This window comes from Rissa tridactyla, chromosome 8 (assembly GCF_028500815.1).
Source record: "Rissa tridactyla isolate bRisTri1 chromosome 8, bRisTri1.patW.cur.20221130, whole genome shotgun sequence".
Lineage (NCBI taxonomy): Eukaryota > Metazoa > Chordata > Aves > Charadriiformes > Laridae > Rissa > Rissa tridactyla.
In genome coordinates, this window is record NC_071473.1 from 35,961,844 (window position 1) to 35,988,658 (window position 26,815).

At 39.8% G+C, this 26,815-nt stretch overlaps 2 protein-coding genes across 4 annotated transcripts; both read right to left on the reverse strand.

Annotated features, from left to right (window-relative positions):
- Positions 1 to 1,181: 1,181 nt before the first annotated feature.
- On the reverse strand, positions 1,182 to 18,540 carry RWDD3 (RWD domain containing 3). Of its 3 annotated transcripts, none has more exons than XM_054212284.1 (4): positions 17,761 to 18,540; positions 7,319 to 7,803; positions 6,466 to 6,581; positions 1,182 to 6,367 (listed from the first exon to the last, which is right to left on the reverse strand). In XM_054212284.1, the coding sequence occupies exons 1-4, from the start codon at positions 17,816 to 17,818 to the stop codon at positions 6,253 to 6,255; spliced, it is 774 nt and encodes a 257-aa protein (XP_054068259.1). In that variant the 5' UTR covers positions 17,819 to 18,540; the 3' UTR covers positions 1,182 to 6,252. The 3 variants fall into 3 exon arrangements, with proteins under 3 accessions (XP_054068259.1, XP_054068258.1, XP_054068260.1); XM_054212283.1 differs by lacking the exon at positions 17,761 to 18,540 and adding an exon at positions 13,561 to 13,669; XM_054212285.1 differs by lacking the exon at positions 17,761 to 18,540 and adding an exon at positions 8,759 to 11,831.
- A 472-nt stretch (positions 18,541 to 19,012) lies between these two features.
- Positions 19,013 to 26,017, reverse strand: LOC128913912 (holocytochrome c-type synthase). The gene is made up of 7 exons (XM_054212282.1): positions 25,892 to 26,017; positions 25,248 to 25,390; positions 24,404 to 24,552; positions 23,660 to 23,808; positions 22,603 to 22,722; positions 21,718 to 21,804; positions 19,013 to 21,460 (listed from the first exon to the last, which is right to left on the reverse strand). Exons 2-7 carry the CDS (start codon positions 25,360 to 25,362, stop codon positions 21,262 to 21,264), a joined length of 819 nt encoding a protein of 272 aa, XP_054068257.1. The 5' UTR covers positions 25,363 to 25,390; positions 25,892 to 26,017; the 3' UTR covers positions 19,013 to 21,261.
- Between the last annotated feature and the right edge of the window lie 798 nt (positions 26,018 to 26,815).

Sequence of the window (26,815 nt, forward strand, 5' to 3'; positions counted from 1 at the left end):
TTCCCACTCTTAGGAGACTTCCGGAGGCTGTTGCCTCAACAAAGCCTCTCTCATCCCTGGGTCATTTGAGGAAAATTTCTAAGAATTGCTCTAATTTCTCTGCAGACACCTACAGCTCTTGAGTGAGGTTAGTCATCTCTATACCCATGAAAACTTCCATTGCTTGTTCTCAGTTCTAGACGCTGTTCCTGCTAAAAAGAGAAAATGACAATGAAGCTGCATACTTATTTCAGGCTTTTCTACTTGAAGCTTGGATACAGTAGCAATTTCTTTGCTCGTATTCCCAAACCTCTTCACAGAGAGCAATCAATCCAAAAAAAGTTTCTTTTGGCTTCTCTGAGAGCCACATCACCAGTGTTTTTATTGCCGTCTGTTCCTTTCTACCACCTCCACTTCAACCAAATAAAAATCAGCCTCTGGCATAGCTCTATCCATACAGCTCAGCTTCTGTTCAGCATCTCACGTGGACAGTGTTCTCACAAGTAACTCAGTTATTTTACGTTAAAAGAGAACTGCTTTTTATATTATCTTGACTGAAAGGTACTCATAGCATCAACTCCCATAAAAACACACCCTGCCTCTGTATACTACAACAGTTTAGTGAGAGATCAGAGACCAACAAAATCATTTTGCATTGATTTTTTTCAAAGTGCGTCCCAAGAACGGTAAAGGTACATTGATTTTAGCACCTTCAGTCTTAAAATCGTGGCACTGATTTTGCTCTGCAGCGTTCTCTGACTAGCACTAGTGTAAACTTTAGGTTATTAGCCCCTGTGGCACCAATGTAAAAGGAGCGTCAGGCTGCTCTCCTGATGTAAAGCTCAGATCAGGCAGCAGTCAAGCATTTGTTTTCTGCATAGGTGAAATTAGCTCCCTCAATTCTCTACCTAAAGTTCAAGAAATACCCAGCTAATGGCTTCAGTGGAGCAGTTAGATGTGGCCCCATAAAGGCTTACAGAGTACCTTGCCTCCAACCAGCAGGGACCGCGATCTACTATAACACAGTTGAGTTCAGCTCAAGAAAACTGTGATCGCTTCACTGTTTCCCACAGAAATCAGTCTTCGTTTCTTGTTCTCAGAAAGGTAAAAGGTCACAATATGCAGCACAAAGTAGTGCCCGTGTTCTCATGATCTCAGAGATCTTTTGTACCGTTTCATCCTAAAATGACTCAGCATTCAGGTTATAATAGATAAAAATGTATACATATAACAAATCTTAGATATCTATAATGGGAATACTGATAAAATATTGAAAGCAATTCCACAATCAGCTATGTTCTAATGCAGGATACAAACAGATTACTTGTATTACATTAAGAAACACAAAGAGAAGCAAAAGTGTAATGGTTATTACCTTACCAGAATAAAATTAAAGCACCTGAATACATAATTAACTGCAAATATTAAGGAATTCATTTTTAGAGTCCAAAGAATTCCTTAAGTGAATCTGTCTTGTAGGCAAATTTTTCTGTCACTCTGAAGAGTTCTCTTCACTGCAGGTTAATACTGGGAGGTTGGAAAACACAAACTAATATCGATATAAAAGCCAATATGTGAACATAGCACAGAACAGTAACTGCAAAATGCTATTAGAATATTTACATTTCAAGTTCCATTTATATCTATAATTAAGCCTAAAAACAATCATAACTCTTGCATAACATAACATAAAATTAAGTACACGTATAAAATATAAAACAAGAAAAGAGTGCTGCCAGTGTTGCATGTGTTATGCACGAAGAGACAGGATGATAATGTTTAATACAACTATAAGATATATGAAAGTTGATTCCAACAATTGCACTATTTCATAATATAAGCAATTTCAGTTTCAAACTCTGGCAGAAATACAGTGTGTGTTAACATTTCATCATCTTATTTCAAATGAACTATAATATGATTACATTTGTATTTTCACAGATAAAGCCGAACAAATCAAGAGATGCTAGTTTTAAATCATCCATACGTGCGGTTTACTAAACTATATTTAAAAGAAATTATGTAACCAAAATATTTTTCCACTATGAAGTTTCTTCAGGCTCATTACAGCACTTCTGCCTATAATTCATACTAATCTCTCTGGTTTTTGTGGGTCGTTCACACAGAAATAAGAAATAAATAGTCTTATTATAGGAAAATTAGCTAGAACTACAAAAACACAAAAAGCCTTATTCACAAAACAATCAAATTTGTCAGCAGCTTCACACACCCTTCTGAGGATCGAGCACGTCTTTTCCAGAATAGAATGGATGCTTTGGATGCGACGTATTCATGCAAAAACAACTGTGCAAATAGGCTGATGCTGGGTTGGGGGTTTTGCTCCTATTTCTATGTATCTTTCTTAATCTATTTTTTGTTTTCTTCACACTTAATACACCAAGGGATTCAAAAAGACCAATCAAACCTCATTTTTTTCCTAAAAACTTGATTCTTCAAGTTGTCAGTCCTATTGCAAGAGCTTTCATTTTAGCCTGATTTTCAAAGGAAACTACAGTTATGTGGCTGTGCTGTCCATATTTATACTGCATCACATATTTCTAGTACAAAATTCTTCTAGAACTTTTGAATTCAACTAATTTCAATTAAAATGAGAGGTTAAAAACCTGAAAGCAACCATGTTCCTGTAACTTTGATGAGAAGAGGTAGCAGACAGAGAAGACAAATGCTATTGATACTTTTACGATTTATGCAGAGAGCACAATCGACATCAGGCATTGGAGAACCCACCTGGGAAAGCATTGTCATGACTCTCTCTTCTGCAAGAAAGGGCTTCATGTGTGCAATTGTTTAGACACATGCAAGTCCACAGGAAATGAGATTTTACCAACGATGCTGTTCGAAGAATATTATATATTTCATATATATATAACATATGTATATTATTACAATATATATATTATTGTGGATATATATAATACAACATCCACAAGAAAGCCAGCTTCTTATTTGTTAAACCATTTTTTTCTTTGTGGATTTCTTTTTTCCTTGCAATTGACTGTCCGATTCGGATAGCTATATGCACCTCACTAACTTTTTAGACACTGATATGCGCTCTCTAACTATTCTCAGGAGTTCTGATTTCATTTCCCTGTTTTCTTCTCCTGTGTCTGCTTCAGTTCCCTTGGAGGGCAGAACATGCACCACAGTATGCATTTCGATGACTTTTGTGCCCCAGGGGCTCACAGGCTTGCCCATCTCTTTTTACAACAAATGCAAACAAACCATCAGTTAACAGACAGCTGCAATATCCTTCCAAAAGAACAACCTTTAAAAATATTGTTTACTTGTCTGAACACAAGATATCCTCCTACCCTTCAGAATAAGTGACTGATTGATGGGTAGGCAAAAGCATTTGCTTTGACAGAATCAGACTGACATCAGTTTTCATGTTCTTTGCTGTCTGAACAGTATCAAGCTGATCGGATTTGTAATTCTTCTGAAGCACATCAAACCAAGCAAAAAAACTGCAGTCCTTTCCTACACTGGACTTGTTGATTTGTCCAATATAAGTTAGTGAGTAACAAATTCAACTATGATAAAAATCCATTGTATAAACTGCTTTTTACAACTCCTGAAACACAGAAATCAACTAGCTTCTTACCACAACTTCGTTTGGCAAGATGAGCACAGACCAGAACAGAGTTGCAACTCACCCAACTGTCATCTGTTCTTTAACTTCTTTTAATTTTTAAAATTGGCTGTTGCAGAATGCTAGCTCTGACCAAACAGTTAACCAGGAGTGCATCAGGCAATAATATTTAAGAAAATACGTAAGTTTATATCCAAGTGCAACTGGCAACCACTGACACCACAAATGGTCTTTCTTACGCAGCTAATTCCAGTAGCTTTTATAGTAGGGAGGAAAAATTTGGACAGTCTGCATCATATCTTGCAAGAAAGATGACCACCACAACTGTACACCTCAATTATTTTTGTAGTTACACGCAATTGAGATCACATGATTAGGTACACTATTCAAGCCAATTCCCAAAATCAAGAGAAAGAATACACAACTGGTTTACACAATTGGACAGGGCCCCGACTAGACTTTAATGGCCAAGATTGTGATACAGGTTGTGCTGAAGTACCTTACTATTCTTTTTGCAGAAAAGTGGAGCATTTTAAAGTAAAGATCTGGCTGAGGACATAAAATCCATCTGGCATAACTCTACAACATTTAGATTTGCAAGGAGATACTGATCACGTTTCCTTACACTGTACAAGCACAGGCCTTTTCTTGGTTTTGATACTTGTCAGCTCTATCGCATAGTATAAGGAGAGAGCCTCTGCATTTTTTCAAGACTTTATACTCCACTGACATACAGCTTTTCAACATAGATATTTTAACTGGGAATAGCTCAATTCTGAAAATTATCATTTAGAATATATGTTATTTTAATATTTTAAAGATACTTGTGTTTTATTCTTCTTTATAAAAGTAAAAATTCATTTCTGCATACACTTAAAATAATAGAAAACTAGATTTCCTTTCTCTCCGGAAGCAATTTCAAAATAATATACAACAGATTTGTAAAACCTGTTTAACCCAGTCTGTTTTCTACTGTGCTTGAAGTACTACTATATGTGCTATACATGAAAGATTCATTAAGAGCTTCTGCTACTGTCTCATTAAATAAGCCTCAGGGCTTAAAATAACATGCTAACATACGTATTTCAGACACTCCATATTAGGAAAATTACCAAACTACTTAAAAATTTAAGAAACTCTCAAATCGTCTAAAACCCTTTACACATTTGATATCTCAAATAATAAAACCTAAAAATATTAATAGTTTGCTTTAGTTGCTTTTCTAGTATACATAAAGAAAGAGGTGTGAGCTCATGGTCTGAGTATGAAACTGGAAATCAGAATATCTTACATCATGATTCGCCAAACCACACTGCAGGAACTAACCAAATTGTAGCAGTCTTCCCCCAGTACAACAGAGAGAATTTAATTTACACTGAATTGATCAAATCTATTCAGTTAACAAAGAATACAGGAGACATTTGGCTGCTGGGAGTGAGTTTTAGACAGCAGTAAAGCACATGTCTAGCTACATGCTAAAACCAATTGAGATGGCATTACTAGTTACTGAGAAACTCATGACTTCAAAATTTTTACTACTGGACAACTTGTCTAGTCTTGCTAGAGAATGGTATCAGGTAAAATAGAAACAAAAGGACATTAATAATTATAAGAAATAAGTATCCAATTCTCCCCAGGGAAACAGAACTTGCACAATTTCATTTGTAAAACTGATGTATACAATTTGTAATATTATACTGAAGTAAAACACAGACTAGTAATAAAAAAATTTATAAACTGGCCAAGGCCACTCACCAATCAAAAAAAAATGCTAAAGGAAAATTTAATAGCCAGTTAAAACTTACCAGCTTCTAAAATGACAGAAGACTTGACCAGAAGTCTTGAGAGAGAGAAGACTGAAGTCTGTATACATACTGCTCTGACAGTTTAATTGAATCAAGGTATCTAGTATCTAAAGAGGCACAGACAGTAAAACCAGATAAAGTGCAAAAAGGAATCTGTAAACTAACAAAGAAAATACCACAACTGGCTTTACCTTAGCTTTTTAATCAATTTAAATTCTCCACTTGGGTGTTTTTATACATTTTTGAATAAAAACTAACATTCAAGAAGACACTTATAAGTTTTTTCAGGCCTCAAGTGACATGAACTTTTTCTTTAAATCAACAGTCTAGCATTTATAGTCAAATAAATGGAGAAGGAAAAGTTAGCAGATGAATACCTAAGGGATATTAAGTATATGCTGTCCTCATATATTCAAATCTGTGTTTGCTCTGCTTTTTATAGAAATATCTTCATTTAAGCTTTCAAAGCAGAATTAATCATGCTTTCTAGCAGTCCATTTTAAAAAAACACTACCATGAGAGATAATAACCAAAACATTGAAAAACAGGGATTGCAAAACAGAGTGTAACTAGAAGACTATTATTTTAACATGATTTCTTCACAATCTCTCATGCTTGCCATGCAATTCTCACAATTAACTCCAGATTCCTTGGAAAAAGCCATGAACATATAAATGTCAAAACATTGTCAATTCTTAATGTATGAATTGCCTTCTTGGTCTTGCAAGAGGATGGCTACTTCTAGCATTTTTTGCAGAAAAGCTTTAACGTTGTTTGCCAAATTAGTCCTTTGATCTTCCATCAGCATCTGCAGTCAACCACTGCTTTGGTCAAAGAGTTCAGTGTTTTCTTTTCATTTTATTTTAAGAGAGGAGGCACAAACTCAGAGAAAAGAGTTGTAAGTCCTGCAGATTCAAATTCCTTTTGCAGCTCATCCAGCGTTGAATATTCTTTGACTTCAAACGTCTGAAACCTACATTGTAAAAGGGAAACTCATGAGTATGCCTAGATCTGTCAGAATGTAATTATCGACTCTGTTACTTTTCTATCCACAACAGTACTAAATTATACCTTTTATGCTGTGACTGTACTTTTGTCTCACACAGTACACTAATCATTTTCTCTTTGCATTTCTTTCCACTTGAGTCCACATCTACCTTAGAAGTTTTCTGAAGAATCAAGTACTCCTAAATGACAAAAGAGAACAAAACATTAAATATCACCTAGTATATTTGAATTTTAGTAAAATACAAAAATCTATAACAAAACATACAGATTTTTTTCAGAACATAGCAATCAAACTTTGAAAGTGCCAATCCCAAGAGGTGCGTGGCCATTTCTATCCATCAGCTTGAAGTTAAGCCCAGTCTTAAGTGATCTAGAGAACATGAGTTTGAAAAGCCAAAACATTCTTCTCCAGTATTACCACAAAAACCTGCCTAAAGTGGTGGCAATTTATAAGTACAGAAGTTCAAAGTACGTAAGTACAGAAATTCCTAAGAAGTTCAAAGCCTAGGCGTGCAGTAGGAGCCCCATGTGATGTCAGTCAAGGAAAGAGGCAGAAATGAGCTAAAAATATGTTATTAATTTCTCATCACAAATTTTCAGTTTTCTGGGGCGTTTGGAGAATACAGGAGCCCGAACCTAGGCACATTACAGTCAGGAAAGACAGGGAATACAGGGGTATAATTACAGTGGGAAGCAAAGCAATACAGGCCACAGGTCTACGGGTATAACTGGTTTCTTTCTCATAAAATAACTTCTTTTTCTTAAATACAGAATGAAGTTGTTGGGCCTTCCTGGTCTCCTAATGATCCATCTGTTTCCAAAACTGTTAATCTTAGAAAAACACACACAAAAAATTCAGACACATAGGTTTCAGTGGTAAATCGATAGAACTAGTCAACATTCATTGTTCCTGCACCTTAATGTTGCTCCTGTCACCCTGAAGAAGAATCAATATTATCCTGCCCATGAACATCAGTCTTCCAGTCAGCCTTAGATCTGAAGTCCATTTTTCCACAGTTTTGACGTATTTTGCCTTTGCTCTCATGTGATCTAAATGCAAAAGGAGCATCCAGATACCATCCTCTGTACTTGTTCCTTTTGACAAAGTAGGTTTTTCATTGCAAACTGTTGCTGATTGCTTAATGACATACTTAAGATGCTGCTGTATCCAAAGAATCAGATCATGTACCATGGGTTCAGAAAGATGCTTCTTTGCTTGTTCAAGTAATTTATCTTTCACGTCCATACATTGGGCCCTTGTAAGCTGGTCTGAGTTAACAGAAATATCCGGTAGAGTTGATGGATAATTGACTGGTAAATGAAATAACAGCTTTAAAAGTACATCTGTATCCAGTAGTTCTTTCACGCTGATTTGAATTCTAAACGTGATTCCATGCGTCTCTGGGAAGTATCAAAAAATAAACATTAATAGTTTGCTTGAAGTTGAAATACATATATATATATTATTAAGTCATGTTATTTTCTTTAACAATTCAACTCAAATGACTGCCATTCCATATAAAGTAAGGGGTTTTTTTTGTGGGGTGGGGGGTTGCAACCAATGGCTCAAGCTATACTTGCCGGGGATCCTGGAATGAAACACTTCCATATTATACTAGAAGGAAAGTTATTAACACATTCTAAAAAGCATTCACACCTTTTGGCTCTTTCAAAGTCTAGACAAGTCAGTAATAAAGAACTGTCTCTCAGAAACACATAAGTCAGCTTCCACAGCTCAACAGCAGCAGCGAGGACAACCAAAAATACAGACTTTTCTGGATGGACTCAGCGCTGCCCTAACTTTGCTCACAGAGAAACCTGTAGGATGTCTACCATCAATATCAGCGCAAGGTAAGTAGACTTGTCCTACGTAATTTTGAAGATTTCAAGAGCAGTTCTACCCTAGAGAGATTTGAAAAGAAAAAAGTCAGATTCTTTGTCCCCTACAACTTTCAGGGAACCTATGCTTAATTCTTCTCTGTCAACTTCTCTACAACAGTTGGACTGTCATAATTAAAACATCTCTGATGTACATCTGACCCTAGATACTACATACATACATATATATACACACATACTTATATAAAAATATGCATATATATACCCACATATCTACTCAAAACGTCTTGTTGGTCTACTTCAGAACAGAAATATTTTCAGAGTGAAAAGAATACATGCAGTACATAACAGGAAGGGCAAAAGACCACATCCTCCTGAAAAATCACATAATCAAAGACAATGAATATGAAAGTTATGTACAGTAATTCCTGCAATAAAACCTGAACTAAAACATGTTTCACAGAAAGACAATACAAAACTTCATGAAGAAAAATGCGAGGACAAAGACCTAACCTACTTTTCCTCCTCTGCAATGAGAAAGAGGGCATCAGATAAAAGATGCTCTTCTTCAGATGTTCTCTGCTTGACCCTTTTGATGCGTTCCAAACACCTCACCCCATTTCTTTAAAAAATTGCTAAAACGTCAGGTTGGTTCATTCTAGGAGGGCAGGAGAAGCCGGATTTGAAAGGCAGATTAGAGCAGTGCTGGGTTTCAGAGGCGCTCTTTTGAAGTGACTTGCCACCTTCTCCCCCTACCTTACCTTACCTTCCTTTACATGACAGTCAGTTGCATTATGTTTTATTAGTATTGCTGATGCTGCTAACCACCCTCAGTGCTCTCTATGATTTTATATTTGAACCCTACTAAATAAATGAAAGATCCTAAAAGTGGCTTGGACAGACAGAAGCACTTTAGAGAAGCTTAGCTAAGGGCTTGTTTCCAAACCTCCTTCCTGGGTCATACAAATAACTCTAGGTCAGAGCAGTCACAAAATAAAAAAACCAAACCCTCCAAACCCAATAATCAAACTCTAGCATTACTACAAAGAAGTCTCCAAACATCTACAAACCATTGCTACAAAACCAGAATCAAATCCAGCACTGAAACTAGTGGACGCAAATCCGGTGAATTAAATGACATCACACCCAACCACGCACATAACTACACATGCTATATGTCAAAGCCTCATTCCATGTCAATGGGAGTTGGTCTCCAATCTTCTGAGACCCAATGAAAGGTTACAGACTATTTGTAAGACAAGTTTATTCCTCAGAAATGTACCAGGCTTAGAAAAGACTCCAGTCTCCACAGCGCCCATCAGGCAGCACGTGGCCCTCACTCACAGGCCATAGCTATGCAGGAGGACCCCAAGCCTTCCCATTCCAATGTCTGCCTTTTGCTGCCCTGACAAATGTTTCTTACAGGGCACTAGCAACGATAGCTCCTCTGCCATTATGCTAGGCTCCGGACACATAACCACACACAGAAGATGAAAAGCCTGCACTGCACCTCTTGGGACCCCCAGCACCCTCGTAGCCACCATGGAGGGTCTCCACACACACCTGAGCATCGCATCGCACTGCACAGACAGTGCCTGCCGACCCACCTCCTTCCAGCTGCCCTGTACACAGGGCAGCCACACCAGGTACGTGGCCAGCTGAAAGCAAGCGGCATTTGGCTGAACAGTATTAACATTACTATATTCCTGCCCATGAAGTACTTTATTTTAAACTATGCTGCCAATAAATTTTAAAATGCACAGCCTATAAATGAGTTGAAGAATACTACTCTATTGCCAGCTTAATTACAGTGACAGAAAAACATGTTACCTTTCTGATAATCCTCCTAGGATTTCTTCACTTTCTTGTCATAACAGATCTCACCAACTCAGAAGTAACTGAGGGATAAACAGACAGGCCAACCTTGCCCCTTCGGCAAGGGCCTCCTGCTGCAGTGATCATATTCTTAAGCCTGCAACAATCTCACACCTTTCCCTGTGATGATGAACTAATCCGAAGGAAGCAGCGCAGCCTCGCATCCCAAGGTGTATTACCCTGAGCCATCGCAAAAAGCCCAGCCGTGCTCATTTACATCTGCTTCAGACTTACTTTTAAAAAAGGAGAATTGGTTCAAAACGTTTGTGGGGCTACAGTGTCTAAAGTTTATTTAAACATTCCAGCATCCATTTTCTGCACCAGCACTGCAGACGGCTGGCAGAACAAAGAGCGAACCTCCGTCGCCCTGTGTAACGAGGCTCTAAAGAAATACTTCCTTTGTTTGCACATGCTACAAGGTCTGAGTTGTCTTCACAGCAAAATAGTGATTATTTCTGAAATAAAAGGTTGGGTTTGACCGTTCTGCTGGCATTTAATGTGCTAATAAGACTAAGCTCAATACATTTTAACTCATTTTCCCCCCTAGCTGCATGCTTATCAGTATATTTAGCTCTAGCATACTTCAGATTTTTTCTTATGTTCCATGTCAACCAGACAGATATCCCCCTCCTCTCCTGCCCAAAGGCATTTTATGCAACACATGCAGTCTATTTTTAAATTCAGAAAATGGCACCTACTAATGTACAAGCTTAGAATATATAAATATATTTTTATAGCAAGCTTGGTGAGCAAACCAGAAGAGAACAGATTAACAAGTAAATTATGGATTTCTATCTGTAACACTAATCTTTGTAAATAGATATGTGAGGTAAAATAGATATGCTGTAATTAGTTTATTTAAATTCATCAACATATTGGTTTTGATAAAAATGTATTTTAAATTCTGAATACTGCATTGTTAAATTCCAGAAAGCCAAAGTTTTTAGCATACCAAGAGACCTGCGAAAGCATTTTCTTACATCTCTCAAAACCATAAATCCCCAATGGCCCCCTTTTTGATCCTGTGGATCTACAGGCAAATTACTCTTAATGTATTAGAGATAGCATAACATAACAGTTTTACTGGAAGTTACTTCTGTAGACCATTTGTCAGTGATAATTTATATGGTTTGAAGAGATAAAGCAAACGTAAGCTAACGAATACAGCAAAGCTTAATTGTATACAAACTATAGGATCTGGTAGCTCAAACGTAAAGCAGAAGTAAATTCTCAAAGAAAACTACCAATCATCATTGTTGTAAATAATTTTTTCAATTCTAGCAGAAAACGACGGAAATCAATATGCATGATCCTTACATATCACGAACACAGCCTGGCTAAAGACCCTGCAAGGTCACATAACATCAATATAAATGTAATATGGCACTTCACTTTACGTTCCAGGAAAGTTTCTAAGCCTTTTTTCATCCCAGTAACTTATAAACACAAAATCATTTTTCTGTATATGAAGCACAGAGAAGGACGTGTGTATATTTTTCTAACAGATTTGGGGGAACAGACGTGCATATGCAATGTTCAGATACATTCACGTTTTTTAAAATAAACATCTGCTAAGCCTGGATACTGTATTTTCAAATTATGCCTGAAATAACATTCCTGAACTTTTTGATTTTAAGAATATAAAACTCAGCTGAAACATTTCATCAATCATATTTTAAAAATACAACTCTAAATACCAAGTAAAAAAATAAAATGGCAGAATTACCTGCCTGTACTGGAGCAAGAAGTGTCATGTAGATCTAGAAACAAAACAATTCTGCTTTTAGATTACCTCAGTTAATTGTGCTCCATGCAGACACTAATGTCTTCATCCCTCTGAGGCTGTCTACACATAAAGTCCTCTTTTCAAATAACCACTTGCTGTTCTGTGCAAATCTATTTCAACAACTATTTTCAAATAAAAGTTCAAGGTTTATTCAATTCTCTGTAACTTTATAGTTACAGTGAGTCACTCAAGAGCAGACACACGTAACTTCACACCAAAGCAACACAAAGTTATTTTCACAGAATCACAGAATGGTTGAGCCTGGCAGGGACCTCTGGAAGTCATCTTGTCCAACCTCCCCGCTCACACAGGGCCACGTAGAGCAGGCTGCCCAGGGCAACATCCAGATGGCTTTTGAGTATCTCCAAGGATGGAGACTCGACAACCTCTCTAGGCAACCTGTTCCAGTGCTCAGCCACCCTCACAGTAAAAAGAGCGTTTCCTTATCAATCCCAGTTCTTTTGGCCTGAATACACACCAGACAAAATCTGACATCAGGCCACTGGATCCATTTTTAACAGCATTCTCCAGGACTTTACTGCATTCCAACCAGCAGGAAGCTGCTTGCTGGCCATCGCTGAACTGGGGAGCTGGGCAGCATGCTGCAATAGCTCCCAGGACACCAGGGAATAGTAAGTGATACAGAATATATGCATATTCTGTGTGTGTGTGTGTGTGTGTGTGTGTGTGTATCTCGAACAAATATATAGGAGAGTTGTCACATCTGTGGTAGGCACTAAGCAAAACTTACTTATGATCTGGATCTGAACAGACGTGCAACACTTGCATATCCCACCTGACACTTTCTTTAAGCCTGATAGTAACTGCTGTTTGACACTGGAACTACTGAGATTTACTCTGCCTTGCTGAAGGCGCATCTTCACAGCACTGTGACGGCAAAGACTGATAAAAGTCACCTCCTAAAATTACGTTCTGATCAGTGGCCACCATGGCTGGTGCAGAAAACGTGGAGTAGAGAAGTCTACGGTCACCTCATTCCCAGGCAAGCACTACAAATCTTCTCACTTCCCTACCTACGACAAACACGGGAGATTAGCCTTAGTACCCTGTAAAACCTACAGCCACACACATACTGCTGAAGCTAGAGAACGTACGGCACATCGTAAAGCTCGGATTATCACCCTACACCCAGAAAAAGAGAGAGATGACGGAAGGCTTCTTATCCACAGCAACAGCTGCACCCCTATTAAATACTACAGGATAAATGCCTGGTCTTGTTACATGTGGGAGATGCAACTGCTTATTTCCCCCACACAGCAGCTAGCCCATTCCCACTGCTGCCCTTCACCTACTGCAAGCTTCCACACAGGGCGGGAATGAAGAAAGTCGCTAATTACAACTGAGGGCCCAAGTAGGCCTTGTCCCCTACAAAGAGGCCAGCAAGAAAAATACACAATGGGGCACGGAAAGCCGAGAAGGCACCTATCTTTGACGCTGCCGCTAATATAAAGAGATTAAGCCGGTGCTGCCCCGCTGGGCAGAGCGTCGTCCCCGTCCTCCCCCCCCCCCGTCACCGGGGAGGATGAGGGGAGGATGACCGGCTGAGGCGCCGCCGCCGCGCCGTGTGTCGCTTGAGCAGGGCGGCGAGAGCCTGCCGGCCCGCGGTTTTCTCGGCAGAGGATCCCGGCCGCCTTCACCTGAGACCGCCAGCACCTCGCAGGCGTCCGGCTCGCAGTAGATGGCGGAAAGAGCCGAGAGCTCCTCAAGCGCCAGCTCCGACATGGCGGCGGCAGCCGAAAGCGCGGGCCGGGGTGGCGGCGGCGCCCCCTGCCGGCGTCCGCCGGCAGGGGATGCCGCCGCCACCCCGGCCCGCGCCCCAGGGAGAGCATGGCTGCCGGTGGGGCACTTCCACCCCGGCCTCCCCCTCGGTTCAGGCAGGCTCGTCAGGGGACGAGCAGGCCGGCAGCCTCCGAGGCAGCGAGCGACCGCGGGCAGCACCGGAGGCGGTGGCGGGAGGCTGCCTTTCCCTCAGCGCCCAACAAAATGGCCGCCCTCCGCAGCGGCCCGCCTCCGTCAGCCGAGGTGTGACAGTCTCCGACCCACAAAAAGGAATAAGCTCATCGTCCGCGGGGCTGTAGCCCGTCAGCTGAAGCGCAGCCACGCACCCTCATAAAGTTTTAAACAGAATATAAATTTATGCTGCCTGTATTCAACTGTTGTGGCTCTGTAATCCGTCTGAGCTCTTCTTCAGCCAACGGTATCATTAAGTCCCAGGTACAATCATCTCAAAATAGTCAATATCTTTCCATTATTACTAAATCTTTTCCAGGAAAGTATACCATGCTATTTTTAATCCCCTAAATTGTGTTGAAATCACAAGAAACATGAGAGTGCAGAGCTGGGAATGAGGGAAATAACATGAGGGGAAGGAGAGGGGAGCTGTCAGAAGCGCTGCCCGTGCAGCTGTCAGGCTTTGGTGGAAATTAGCCTTAAAAGTGCCTCATTCTATTATTAAGAACTTTCTTGCCCCTGGTCTTTCCCCCTTCTCCTCGTCCACTTTGCATATTCCATTTTACATGTTTAAATAAAAAAGCCGATGTAAATGTCTTTTAAATTGACACTATCGCAAGACACTGAGGTCCCTATGAATAAGTTACTGCACTCTGACATTTGGAAGTCATCAAATGAGACAGTATAATGTCAGCTTGATATTTTTCACACTATGAAAATATCAGCTTCATGTCAAAGATCTAAATTCCATCTTAAAGTAATAAATTTTCTTGTATTCGCGGACTAGTGAAAATGCTAAATATTTAAATTTGAAATGAACTTCTACAGTTACAATCTGGCCTTCATATTCCATTATTATCAAATTGGAAGTCAAGATCTTATTTTTCCTCTTTTTTTTTTTTATTTCTTCAAACATTGCAGTTTTTGACAGAATAACATTACCCATATTCATTTCCTTAAATGGATGCTTTCCCATCAACATGTGGCAAATAAAGTAAAATAAATAAATAAGTAAATAAATCTTGCTTTTTAGAGACAACCTATATTAAACCAGCTCCAGCATCCTGTCATAAATCGATATGCCACTGACGATACCAGTATTTTCCACTTTGCCTGACAAGGCAAACAGAATGCAACCTTTCATACCTAGGTAAGATTAATCTTCCCAGTGTTATTTGCAAAAGTAGTATCCTTTGCTTTCCACTCCCTATAATTACGGCCCAAATCCAATTAGGTGTTGTGTCAACACCCACTAGTGATTATATATAAAACTGTGCGTTTAGACACGTTTTCCCCTAGTCTGAGTGGTGAACAAGAGGAAGACACAGACATTTGGGAAAAAAAAATGTGAATTTGGAACATCCACCTACATCTTTTTACTGTCATTTCCATGCCAGCTGCTCTGCTGTCTCAGCTACCACAACTGTAAGCAGGCCTAAAAGCATGTACTCTAGAAGGCATTAAAGGACCACTAGGAAGAGTGTAAACATCACTGCAGTTGCCCATTTTGGGGTCACAAGACAAACACTAACGAGGAACCCGTAACTACAGCTAAGTGTGATGGCTAACCTACGCAACACACATCACGTCCACCTTTCGGCACTGCTGTAGGACAATTGCAGTTCCTGTATTTTCTTCTACAACAATGCTGACAGCTCTAACACAGCCAGAATAGTAATTCTTACCAGCCAGATCTGTTCTTAACTGAGTTAAATAGCACTGATTTTTCAGATACCTAAGAAAGAAGCCATTAGTTCTGTAGTAACAACTGTAAGTGTTATCGCAATGGTAGAAGTTTTCCGAAAAGTGGCTTGTACGAAAATGGCAAGAGAGAAAGCAACATGGAAATGTGTAAAAATCACTCCAAGTACGCTAAAAGGTAAAAGTTTAAAGAAAACAGAAGGACAAGCAACCCCTGTAATTGTGAAAAATTGTGATAAAACATGGAGATGTTTTTGCTCAGTATTCTCAAGCACAGCTAGTAGAAAAGTTTTCACCATTTTCTTGGCCCAAAGCATGTGCTTTTTAAAGTTGGAATAAATTAATTTAACAAAAAACGCACGTCACAAATTAAAGCTGCTGAAATTTGCATGGTTTGTTCTAAGGTTAAATTCAACATTTTTGTTAAGTTTTGCTTTTTGGTTTTTGAAAATGAGCTAGTGAATTCTCATTTTAAGTACTTCAGAAGCAAGTGTTTCAAGAACTTGTGGTCTAGCAGTGCTTTTTTAAGGCACTTGCATTTATCCTGCATGCATCAAACTGCTCTAAGTCAATTCCTAAGACACTTAATCTTTTGGCAGATGGAAACTCATTTTGAAAGTCTACTAATGATCAATTAAAGCGTTAGCTATCTCTACAGACAGGAGGTTTATGGGGTCACAGTCTTCAGAAGCTGGAGGCAAGAGCAGCAGCATGTTAGAAAAACAGCTAAAACTTTCTGTAGTTACCACAAAATTGGCAAAACATTGGAAAACAGAAATCATGACTTTGTCTTTAATGGGTTTTTTGCCATAATAGGTTGAAAAGAAATGTGATGGTGTCTATTTTATAAGAGAGGCCATGGTCCAAACTGAATGTCAGCAAAGGACGCTATTTAGAAATAAGTCCTAATAACAATGCCACTACTTCAAATAAATTCACATTGTCCTTTGAAAATTGGATTCATTCAGAGTCCAGTCATAAAAATAGGTAGCCACGCTGCAAATATGCAGATGTGTCTTGTGAGTAGATGCCATTGGACTCAGAGGTTCACTGGTAAATAACGCATCATTTCACACATGCTCAAGGCCAGATGTTTAGGTTTAGAGTCAAGACTAGTACTCTGCCCACAAGTTCCTATACAATTTCATGTACAAGTAGTAAGACCAAATAGATGCAACTGCCACATTCATAAAAGAATTTATATTCTTTCTCTAGGAGTTTGGAAAGCCATTTTTTCTTGAAGGAGATGCACATAAAATTGATTAACCATCTCATGCAAACTAAAAAGGATGCTTTTTACAAAATGACATATCTAGTATAACCATAGGTTCCTATTATTACTAACATTGCCAAGAGAATCAATACTTACTTGATTCACTGCATATAGATCTTTGCCTGCAATTTACCTTGTACAAAGTAAGACACAGAATAATAAAAAGAACGCATTTTCTTTCAGTGAGAGTAAAAATGCATGAAGTTGCCTGCTAAAAAATTGTAGGAAACTAGCAATGCTGTGCATTTTTAAAAAGAGCGTATGTAAGATACTTGTGGGTAGGGAAGAGCGTGATAGTGAAGATGTAAGTACAGCTAGCATTGAGTAGTATATTCTATCCTCAAAATAAGTTCCGCTTCCACATCAAACACATCTGCTTGTGGAACCTTACTACATGGATTTTCCTCCAAGTGTAAGCAAAGGGAGACAAAGGATTAAAGTGTCATTTAATTTAGTAAATGTTGGGGACAGATCTCTTTTTAAAAGTAAAGGAGTGATGTTTTTGGAAAGGGCATTTCTGCCTGCTATAAAACCCACATTAGTAAGTCTAAAAATTAGGCAGTGCTCCTTAGTTTACCAGTTCTCTTCATTTTTAGCTGCTGAGCTACAGCAACTTTAGTATCTGTGGCTCAATCTTTTGAATTTTGGCACATTAGCAATTATTCCTCCACACTTTGACACAAGAGTTGAACAAACAAAATGAGAGTGTGTAAGATGACAGACTATTTATGGTCATTTCCAGAGCACCGAGAGATCCTTTCCCACTCTAACAGGTTTTGGAGGCAGAACAATATTCATCATCGTATTTTAGACTTAAATAATTATTTACAGAGCACATTAAAGTCTTGATAGCAAATACATTATGTAAACATTAGGCAGCATTGTTGTCCCATTTCACACTGAACTAGCATACCTCTTGCAGGAGAGCAGAGAGATGAGTAGGGAGGGCGTTGTAGGCACAGCAACCACATGTTTGGTGCCCCGCTAGACTGGCAGCGTGGTGGCAGGCACCCTAACGGCAGGGTAGTCGCTGGCTGCCTCAAGCGATGCAATGGCAAGAAGCCAAAACCACATATCTGAATGCAGGTCTCCTGCTCCAAGTAACAAAGATCAGTACCACTCTTGACTACTATGTATGACCCAAGACCTGATTACAGTTGGGATGTTGTGCCGGAGTCCTTTTCCATCAATCTGTCACAGAGATGGCAGTTTCTGAGCACCGCAATGTCCTTGAAGAACGCATCTTCAGCTGCAGACCAGGAGTACTCTCCTAACTTATTTTTAACTGCAAAAGTCAAACACAGTAGGTCAAGCAGGGCTTCGACACGGTAATGCAGAACACAGGTGAGCTTTAGATACCTAACTACACGACCGATGTAAAAAGTGGCCCTGCTTTAGTGACAGTGCCCACATTTTCCCTTTTCCATGTGCTCAAGATTAACCTCGTTTGAGACGCTGGGTTCTGAACTTCTGTTGCGGCCTGACTGCGACTGGGATCCTGATGCTGCTGCAGAATTCCCTGAAGGGCCTGATCAGGATATTTCTTCACTTCTTGGAGCTTCATGAACTCTCCATCTCTTTCTATACTTACGAAGAAAGGATATAAATGTATTTATTTATGCATACACACACACACATTACCTTTAATCTAGCCTAAACAAGTTTTACAGTTAAAACATCCTCCCCAAAGGGTAAAAACATCAATTTCAATCACCGTTTTTCAAGTTTATATTAGAATTCTAATCACTCTGATGCCCATCTTCTGAGAATAGTGAACTGCCAGCACCATGCATAAAGTAACCCAAACCTAAAAGAGAAAACTCCGTGTATACTTCCTTAAGTGTTACTCCTTGTAGAAGTGAATTATTTTCATTTACACTTCAAGGATTATTTAAAAACAAAAAAACCTTCTTGCATTCTTCTCTTCAGAAGTTAGCCAGGCTTAGGATGAATATGTTTTCAATTTGTTGTTATTCTGAGCACTGCTGGTTTAATTGGCAAACACTTGAATTTAGTCTTTGGTTTTTGGTTCTGTATTCACCTAAATAAATTAGTACATATTCAAAGATGTGATTATTTGTAACAGACTGTAATCTCATATGACACATGCAAGAGCTCATCTTAATAATTCTTACAGCTAAAAATATGATCGCCAAATACCAAAGTTAAGAAAAGTATATTTATTTGATTCTCCTTTTCGTTTGATGACAAAGGAGTACATTTCATTAACAGCAGCACAGAAAAGAACAATTTTGAATCTATGTGAGATGGAACATAACAGAAGACGATAAATGCATAAAGTGGACATGACGCCTTCCACCAGGTTTAGCAGCAACTACAGTTTCCATAATGCACTCAACATCACACTTCGGAAATCAACAAAGCAAACTCGTTCATTTGAAGCTTCTGAAGCACTCCCTGCATTGGTGTACCTTTTCCATATTTAGTTGTGAGAAATACAGAATTCTGCATATATCAGGTTACCAAACATATACATAAACCAACCAAAAAAACACCAAACCCACCCCAAAAGTAGTAAGCCTCAGTCTTTACTGTTGGAACAAGCCGCTCTTTCATTATCAGATATGCTTCATACAAGCTCACCTCTCATAATCTCATATATACATTGCCTACTCAGATGGAGATTTTTTTTTTTCCCCAAACTATTTTTCATTTTTATATGAATCGCTAAAAAAAGTGAAAAAGGAATGAGGAAAGTGGATAGGGGTAAGAGTGATTTTCTCTTAAGATTTTGGACTTCTGGGTAATATTTCTTTCTACCATGCAGGACAGTTGCCTCTGAAGTACCTTAAAGTATGGAAGCTTCCCTGAATAATTTTTTTTCCTAAGTGGGAAGTTACTTGACTGAAACACTGAGGGGCTTTCCCCTCAGACAATTAAAAAAAAAAAAAAAAAAGGGCAAAAAAAAAAAGCTTCCAATGTCAGTTAAAAATAACCACTTTCAGAAAATGAGTGTACAGCTGGTTCCCAGCTAAGGTTGTGAAGTTCCATGAAGGAAGTGTCTGCCATTGGAGAAGCTACAATCTGATACTCTCTTATTCCTTCCATTCCCAAGTGTTTTGGTGTTTTGCATGGAGGACACATTCTCAAAAGTAATATATGCTGAAAGGGAGGAACAATTTAAGTTTAGGGATATGTAGCACCTGAAATTTACCAAGCCATGCAAATTTAAAGCTATTACAGTGGAAGACTAAAAAAAAAAAAAAAAACACCAAACAGTTAGTTTCCCTTATTAAGCACAAACATTAATCAAATCTTCAGGCCACACAGCATTAACATGCAGCACTCTGAGAAAACGCTCACGTCAACCTTATTTCTTGGCACTTTGGATACCCTTTTAGCCAAGTTATCTACACATCTGTAATATACCTCACTATAATCACTATGCAGAAAAGCGTATGACTGTGTAGTCATACGCACTTGTGCGATTCCATATTATAAAAAAACCCAAACACCTGCTACAGTACAGCTGATGAAGCCAAGATGCAAAATACAGATGATGCACTGCATGAGTTTGTTTAAATAAGGCTTAATTCTGTCCTGAATGCATTATTTGAGACACACATTAAAGACATGAAAATACTAAAAGAATATCGTTTTCTTACATCAGAAAACAAATCCTTAAATACTCAAATAAATAGCCATTAAATATCAATTTTTATCTCCTTTAAGAAATGTTTTAAAAGTAACTGCCACTCATTTCCTGCTTCAAATGGATGTTCTTCTGTTCAAAGACAAATTGCAGATTAAGGCATGTGTATATTCTCTGTATTTTCAACTTAACATACCTTTAAAAATACTCATACTACACTATACTTCCTTTAACAGAATAAACTTGACTAAAGTTTTCTGAGGAAGCATGTATTTGAGTAGGTAAAGTGCCCATGTGAAAACAAACACATGGTTTTATATAGTTAATAAAACATGCCGTTTGAAACAATCCAAATCTTTTATCCTTTATTCATCATCTAAAGTATCCAAACACTGTAACTACGTGAAATCGTTTATGAGATTTCCAGTTTTCATTATTTAAGTAATACTCAAAACTCCAGTCAGAATCAGAAACCTAATATATTTGGTGCAGCTCTGGAGTCATGAAATAAAAAGAAGGCAAGCTTACACAGAATCTGTGACAAAATAAGAAAAGATTTGCCAGCTCTTAAGAAAATTAAGATACGTGTTTTTGCTGCTATAACTTTATTATTTAATCCAAAATACCATAAAGCACCGATGTACTTAACAATGTATTTCCCCATCCTCCCTTCCCACCCCCAAAGAACAGTGGTGATGATGAAAATAATGACAGTTGCAGTGAACTCCCATTTCAAGTCCTAGTATTCACTTAGTCTAGGAGGAAAGTGGTTTACTTTTCGACTACACACCACAGGAGCAGTTATGAAGTCCACCGCCACCAAGCTACCTTCATTCTGTCCCACACAGCCGAGAGAGAGTCAAACGCAGGGCGAACATCCAGGATAGTGAACTGGTAGTTCTTATCTACTGCCCCACCATCGTAGTAATCAATAACGTAGCGCACTTCTTTTCCACATCGGTCAACAATCCAGTCATGTCTGTCAAAGGGAAGTTCATATCTGGAAAGACAGGTAATAGACCATATAGATATTTTTAATGAATACTATGAACCTGGGAGAGGGAGTGGAAGTCCTATTTAAGAAGATTTATTTATCCAGATACTGGCATAAGATCCCCACTACTGCTTCTATCTTCTGGTAATTATAACTTGCAATTCCAGTTCTGAACCATCTTAAAATTAAGTCTACACCATGTTTTCAGACACATCTCCCTACCCTCCCACCTCACTGGAAGACCTTCTTTCCTGCCCACGTACCCCATCCATGAACGTATTCTGGCTCTTGGTGAATACTCCTTTGCTTTGCCACCAAACCGCATCAGTGATGGTCCACATGGACATTCCCTGTGTACACAATTAAAAAAAAAAAAGTCATTTTTACCTTTTAAAACAGTCTTATTTTAAGTGTTTAAACCACTACGGTAACTTGTTTTAGTAATAGAAAAACTGAATAAGAGAAAGAGTAACAGTAAAAAAAATAATTACAAGTGATCTAAAACAGATTTTTTTTAAAGGTTTGAAAAGTCCCACAGTTTCTGACAGCACTTACTGCTGGTATGATTAAGTACCTTTGATATGCTCCACGACATTGTTTTAACTTATCAACAGAGCAGTTCTCAGCAAGTCTAATCCAGAGATTTAATGGATTAAAGAACAGAAAACTGTAATCCAAACTGCGTAACAAAGGTCATGCAATTTCAGAGAACAATTCCTACATACAGAATGCTTAACTAGTCTGTGTCTTCTAGGAACAAGGACTATACTGACCTAAAACCAACAGTTTGTTTTACACCAGTCACTTTCAGTTTGAGTTTAGATCTCTTTTTTGCAACATAAATACTTCAATTAAATAATTCCCAAATAGATACAATAAGAAGTTACTTTCTCCAAATCCACATTATACACACACCATCAAAATGCTCATCAGTTTTACCAACATAGTAATTATTCAGTTCTAGTTAAGCTCTTCTGGATAATCTTCCTCCATATTAATCAAAATGCAGGCTCCTACAAGACCCTAACTTTTGGGACGTATCAGCACCAGAGTATTTCTGCAAGAACTAAAGAGACCTTCTACTTTCAAAGAATTACAAAAGCAAGGGCTAAACCAAAGGATTTGCTTTTCGTTTCATATGTACATACCCAGCATGAAGAGCTTCCCACTTCAAAATCTCCTTCCAAGCTTGCTCATTATTTTGGTTGTGAATCTTAATGATGTTGGTCATGTCTTCACCTGTTATGTCATCATCTTTCCACCTCCACCTAAAAAATAAGAATTTGAGAACAGTTTATAAGCATTATGGCATAACTACTCCACCTTCCTCATTTTACCTGATGGGCTTTTGAATCAAGAGACTGAAGGTTTTATGCAAAGACACAAAGCAAGCGTGCAAACTTCTGGCTCATCTGCATAAGCATCTTGAGAACCACTTAATTCTCTGTGGAAAAGTGTAGTTGTCAAAGTTATCATAGTAGAGATCCACAAATTCCAATTAGCTAAATTAACAGCTTAACTGGATCAGAAAGTTATCCGAGTGTGCAAACACCAGCACATACACAGTATTCGTACAATAGAACAAAGAATTACTGTTGCTTTTAGAGTAACTGCCTTAAAAGTTGATCTGTTTGAGAATGACAAACAAATAATTACAAAAGAAGGAGGAAACAGAGCACAGGTTTTTAGACCACAGGAGACATTTATCATTCAGTTAGAACTTGCCTACATGTATTTTTATAAAGACTGAAAACACCCACTTGTCAAACAATCCTCACGTTTTTAGCAATTCTGCAAAGTCAAGTTAGATGTTCTCACAATTGTAGAACTTTTACTATCAGTTTATAGGGTTAGCATGAAGCCAACTGAGTTTGAAAGCTGGCACCCATGCAATGTTTGTCTCCGCTTATACACTGACTTAAAAGTTTCTGCACTAGTGGCAGTTGCCTGACATTCCCTGCCATCTTGCTGATCACTAGAGGAGACACGGCCTTTGAGACCCACCTCATCCTTTAAAATAAAAAGCTGTTTATAAAAATAGTAATTTTTTAAAGAGCTACTTGATTTTTTTAAAGAGCTAGTAGAGTAGACTCTACTGCGTAAAGTCCACAAACTCTTAAATAATATCGATGAATAATAACTAATGATATTACTTCATGAATTTCAGACTCTTGGACTCCATCTGGTAATTCCCAGTGTATTTACCCTTTTCTTAGCATAGCATTCCAGAACATTTGCTCTGAAGGGTAGACCCATTTCTTGTCAGAATGTGCTCTAGGAATGGAAGATTCTTCTCTAACAGTTGACAACGGAAATGGTTGATCTGGGGATGGCTGCTGATTAGGAGGAGGCATCTAGAAAACAAGGAGAATCAACAAACTACAGTAGGAATTATTTTTATGATACAGCATTCAAGAAAAATCAGGGCATAATTAATCAGCTGCTACAGAGATCAAGTTCAGCCTTCAGTCCATTAAAATTATCTTTCTCTTTTGCAGTAAAACTCTTTGCACAACTTTGTCATTTGAAGACTAACATCCTCTTCACCTAAACTTCGACTTTCAAAACAGCAGTGCTTTTTGTAAATCAGTGGGAATCTTAGAGATCTGAATCAGAATTTACCCACGCCACTATTACACAGAATCTAGAAACCACTAACGTAGCATAAAAACCATACATGTAACTAACCAATAGGAACAGACAGCAAAAGGTATTTACAAACTGAAAAAAACACCTTTTACCAAAAAGATATAAATTTAAAGAAGAGAGTGTTAAATAAGATGTAATGTGGTTTTATACAAATATTTGCATAGGAAATGAGAAAAAGCAGTCTTTAAAAAATAATGTTAATTGATAGAGTTTCCACCTTAGTATCACTGTTCACATTTTGGGGACAGTATTTCAGGAGAAACAAAACTGAAGAAAACATCTGAACTAAGCAAAAATTACCATATTGCTAGGATCTATGTCATCTTTCACTCGAGATGCAGCAGACGTCACTGGACATGCTACAAATTCATACGCTCTTTCCTGATGTGCAGGAACATCATCTGTATTCTCAGTTCTGTGATCAGGAGTCTTCATGTGCATTGGACAACCTAAAGAACAGGAAAAAATAGTATATGTTTTGCTACAAAATGATGACACGGCAGGAAATGGGAAACAGTTCATTGAATGTTCACGTAAATACAAACTGGTATTTCGCTTTTTCTTCTGAGCTTTACAACAGTTTTAACTATTCCCTTTCCTGCCTGTTTCAGGACCCAGCACCACAGCAAGATCTAAAATTCTTATTGAATTGAATGCACATTCCCCACCCCTATAGCGAGCTGTCTGTAGCTAAGATTTCCACAGCAATGTCAATCCAACGTGTTGATTGTGTCAACAGAAGAGCTGATGTCCACCTCCTCCAGACATTCATCTTATCCCACCCTTCTGCTGCCCTTTCCCAGATGTGTGCCCTCTACTGACAACTACCTGCTGCCAGTTACCATCTCTGTAGGGGTCCCTGACCCTTTGTGCAGGTACCACGCGATGGGAACAGCAGGACCCCTGTGAAACCTGACAACTCACAGGTTCTATAGCAAGCACCTATGCTCTCTACAGACAAAACAGCCTGCATGCCCTTCTGGTGAACACCTGACTCCTGTTCACGAAAAGTTCCTTGAGAGCTGTTTTTGCTAAAGGAAAACCTCAAGCTTTCACTTGTCGAACCTTTTTTTTTCTCCCAAGTATTTTTCAATCTGTTTTCCATGTAAAAAGTTTATTTAATTTAAGTTTCAAGAATAATTACCACTCATTTTTTCCTGATGCATAGGGCATTCTGAAGGTGGAGATGCCGTCGGATGTTGCTTGGATGCGTTCGGCGACTGACCTGCAGCAGCCGGGGAGGATGCGGACAGACCCATAGCTTCTGGGTCTTTTCAGATCAAGTTTCTGAAGGAAAAATAAGCAAACATCCATAAAACAAGACTACACTGGTGAATACAAGTACTGGTACATTGCTGCATCACAAATGAAAAAATTAAGTAAGGCATAGGTTTATGTAATAAACACTAATAAGGCTAAATAATAGCCTACGGCTGAGCACCTACCACAGCTGACAGGAAACGCGCTGCCGCGGGGCAGGAGCCGCGGGGCCTGCCGACAGCGACACCCACGTTCGGGCCGCTCGCCCCCGCCTCCTCACGCCCACCGCCGCCGGGGCGAGGCCGCGGGGGCTCTGCCCGCACCGGGCCGGGAAGACCCTCACGGAAAGTGAGGCCGCCGCACCGTTACACACGCCGTGACCGACGGCGGCCGCGGGCAAGGTCAGGTCAGGCCCGCCCCCGGTGCCCAGCCGGCCCGCCCCGGCCCGCCGCCGTGCTCCCTCCCGCCGCACCCGCCGCCCACCACCGCCGCCGTGTCCCGCGTCCTCAAGAGCCGCCGCCGCCTCACCTCAGCCCGGCCCGCGCCCCCGCGGCCGGCTCCGCGCGCAGCCCGACGCCCCGCGCCCCACCTCGCGAGAACGCGGCGGCGCCGCTCCGCGCCTGCGCACTGCGCACGCCCACCGCCGGCGGGAGGGGCCGGGCCGCGCCTCGCCTCGCCGGGCGCTGAGAGCGGGCGGCCGGCGCCGTGAGGGAGGCGCCGGCGGCGTGGCCGAGCGTGGGCGGACACGAGCGGGCAGCGCAGCGCCGGACTGCGGCCGCGGGGGGGATACACCGCCTTCCGCGCACGGTTGATGACTCCACAAAGCGGGAACGGCCGGAGGGCGCCCGAGGGCTGCAGGTTCTACTTACGGAATTGCCAACAGCAGTGTTGGCCTGTGCTGCCCGTGACTAAGTCATGCTGTGGTTTGTGAAATCACCATCCCTTACAACTGCACATATTTTACAATTTTTTTTAAAGGATAGAAAATTTACCAACAGCATGAATCAATAGTGCAAAGGTGTACACTTTTAGTTGTAATATTTAGTATTGTAATATCAGAGAATCACAGAATGGTTTGGGTTGGAAGGGACCTTAAAGACCATCTAGTCCCACCCCCCTGCCCTGGGCAGGGACACCTCCCACTAGACCAGGCTGCTCAAAGCCCCATCCAGCCTGGCCTGGAACACCTCCAGGGATGGGGCATCCACAGCTTCCCTGGGCAACCTGTTCCAGTGCCTCACCGCCCTCACAGTAAAGAATTTCTTCCTTATATCTCATGTAAATCTCCCCTCTTTCAGTTTAAAACCACTACCCCTCATCCTATCGCTCCACTCCCTGATAAAGAGTCCCTCCCCATCTTCCCTGTAGCCCCCTTTAGGTACTGGGAGGCTGCTATAAGGTCTCCCCGGATCCTCCTCTTCTCCAGGCTGGACAACCCCAACTCTCTCAGCC

Bases quoted from the DNA above. Each gene is read 5' to 3' on its own strand.
- LOC128913912 (XM_054212282.1), bottom strand. From the start codon at position 25,362: ATGGGTCTGTCCGCATCCTCCCCGGCTGCTGCAGGTCAGTCGCCGAAC. The intron at 23,809-24,403 runs GTAATTTTTGCT...CTTGTTTTCTAG, and splicing joins ACATAGATCCTAGCAATATG to ATGCCTCCTCCTAATCAGCA. The intron at 22,723-23,659 runs GTAAATACACTG...CTTATTTTTTAG, and splicing joins AATGCTATGCTAAGAAAAGG to GTGGAGGTGGAAAGATGATG.
- RWDD3 (XM_054212283.1), bottom strand. From the start codon at position 13,645: ATGTCGGAGCTGGCGCTTGAGGAGCTCTCGGCTCTTTCCGCCATCTAC. The intron at 7,804-13,560 runs GTGAAGGCGGCC...GATACTTCCCAG, and splicing joins CGAGGTGCTGGCGGTCTCAG to AGACGCATGGAATCACGTTT. The intron at 6,368-6,465 runs GTATAATTTAGT...TTTACAATGTAG, and splicing joins GTACAGTCACAGCATAAAAG to GTTTCAGACGTTTGAAGTCA.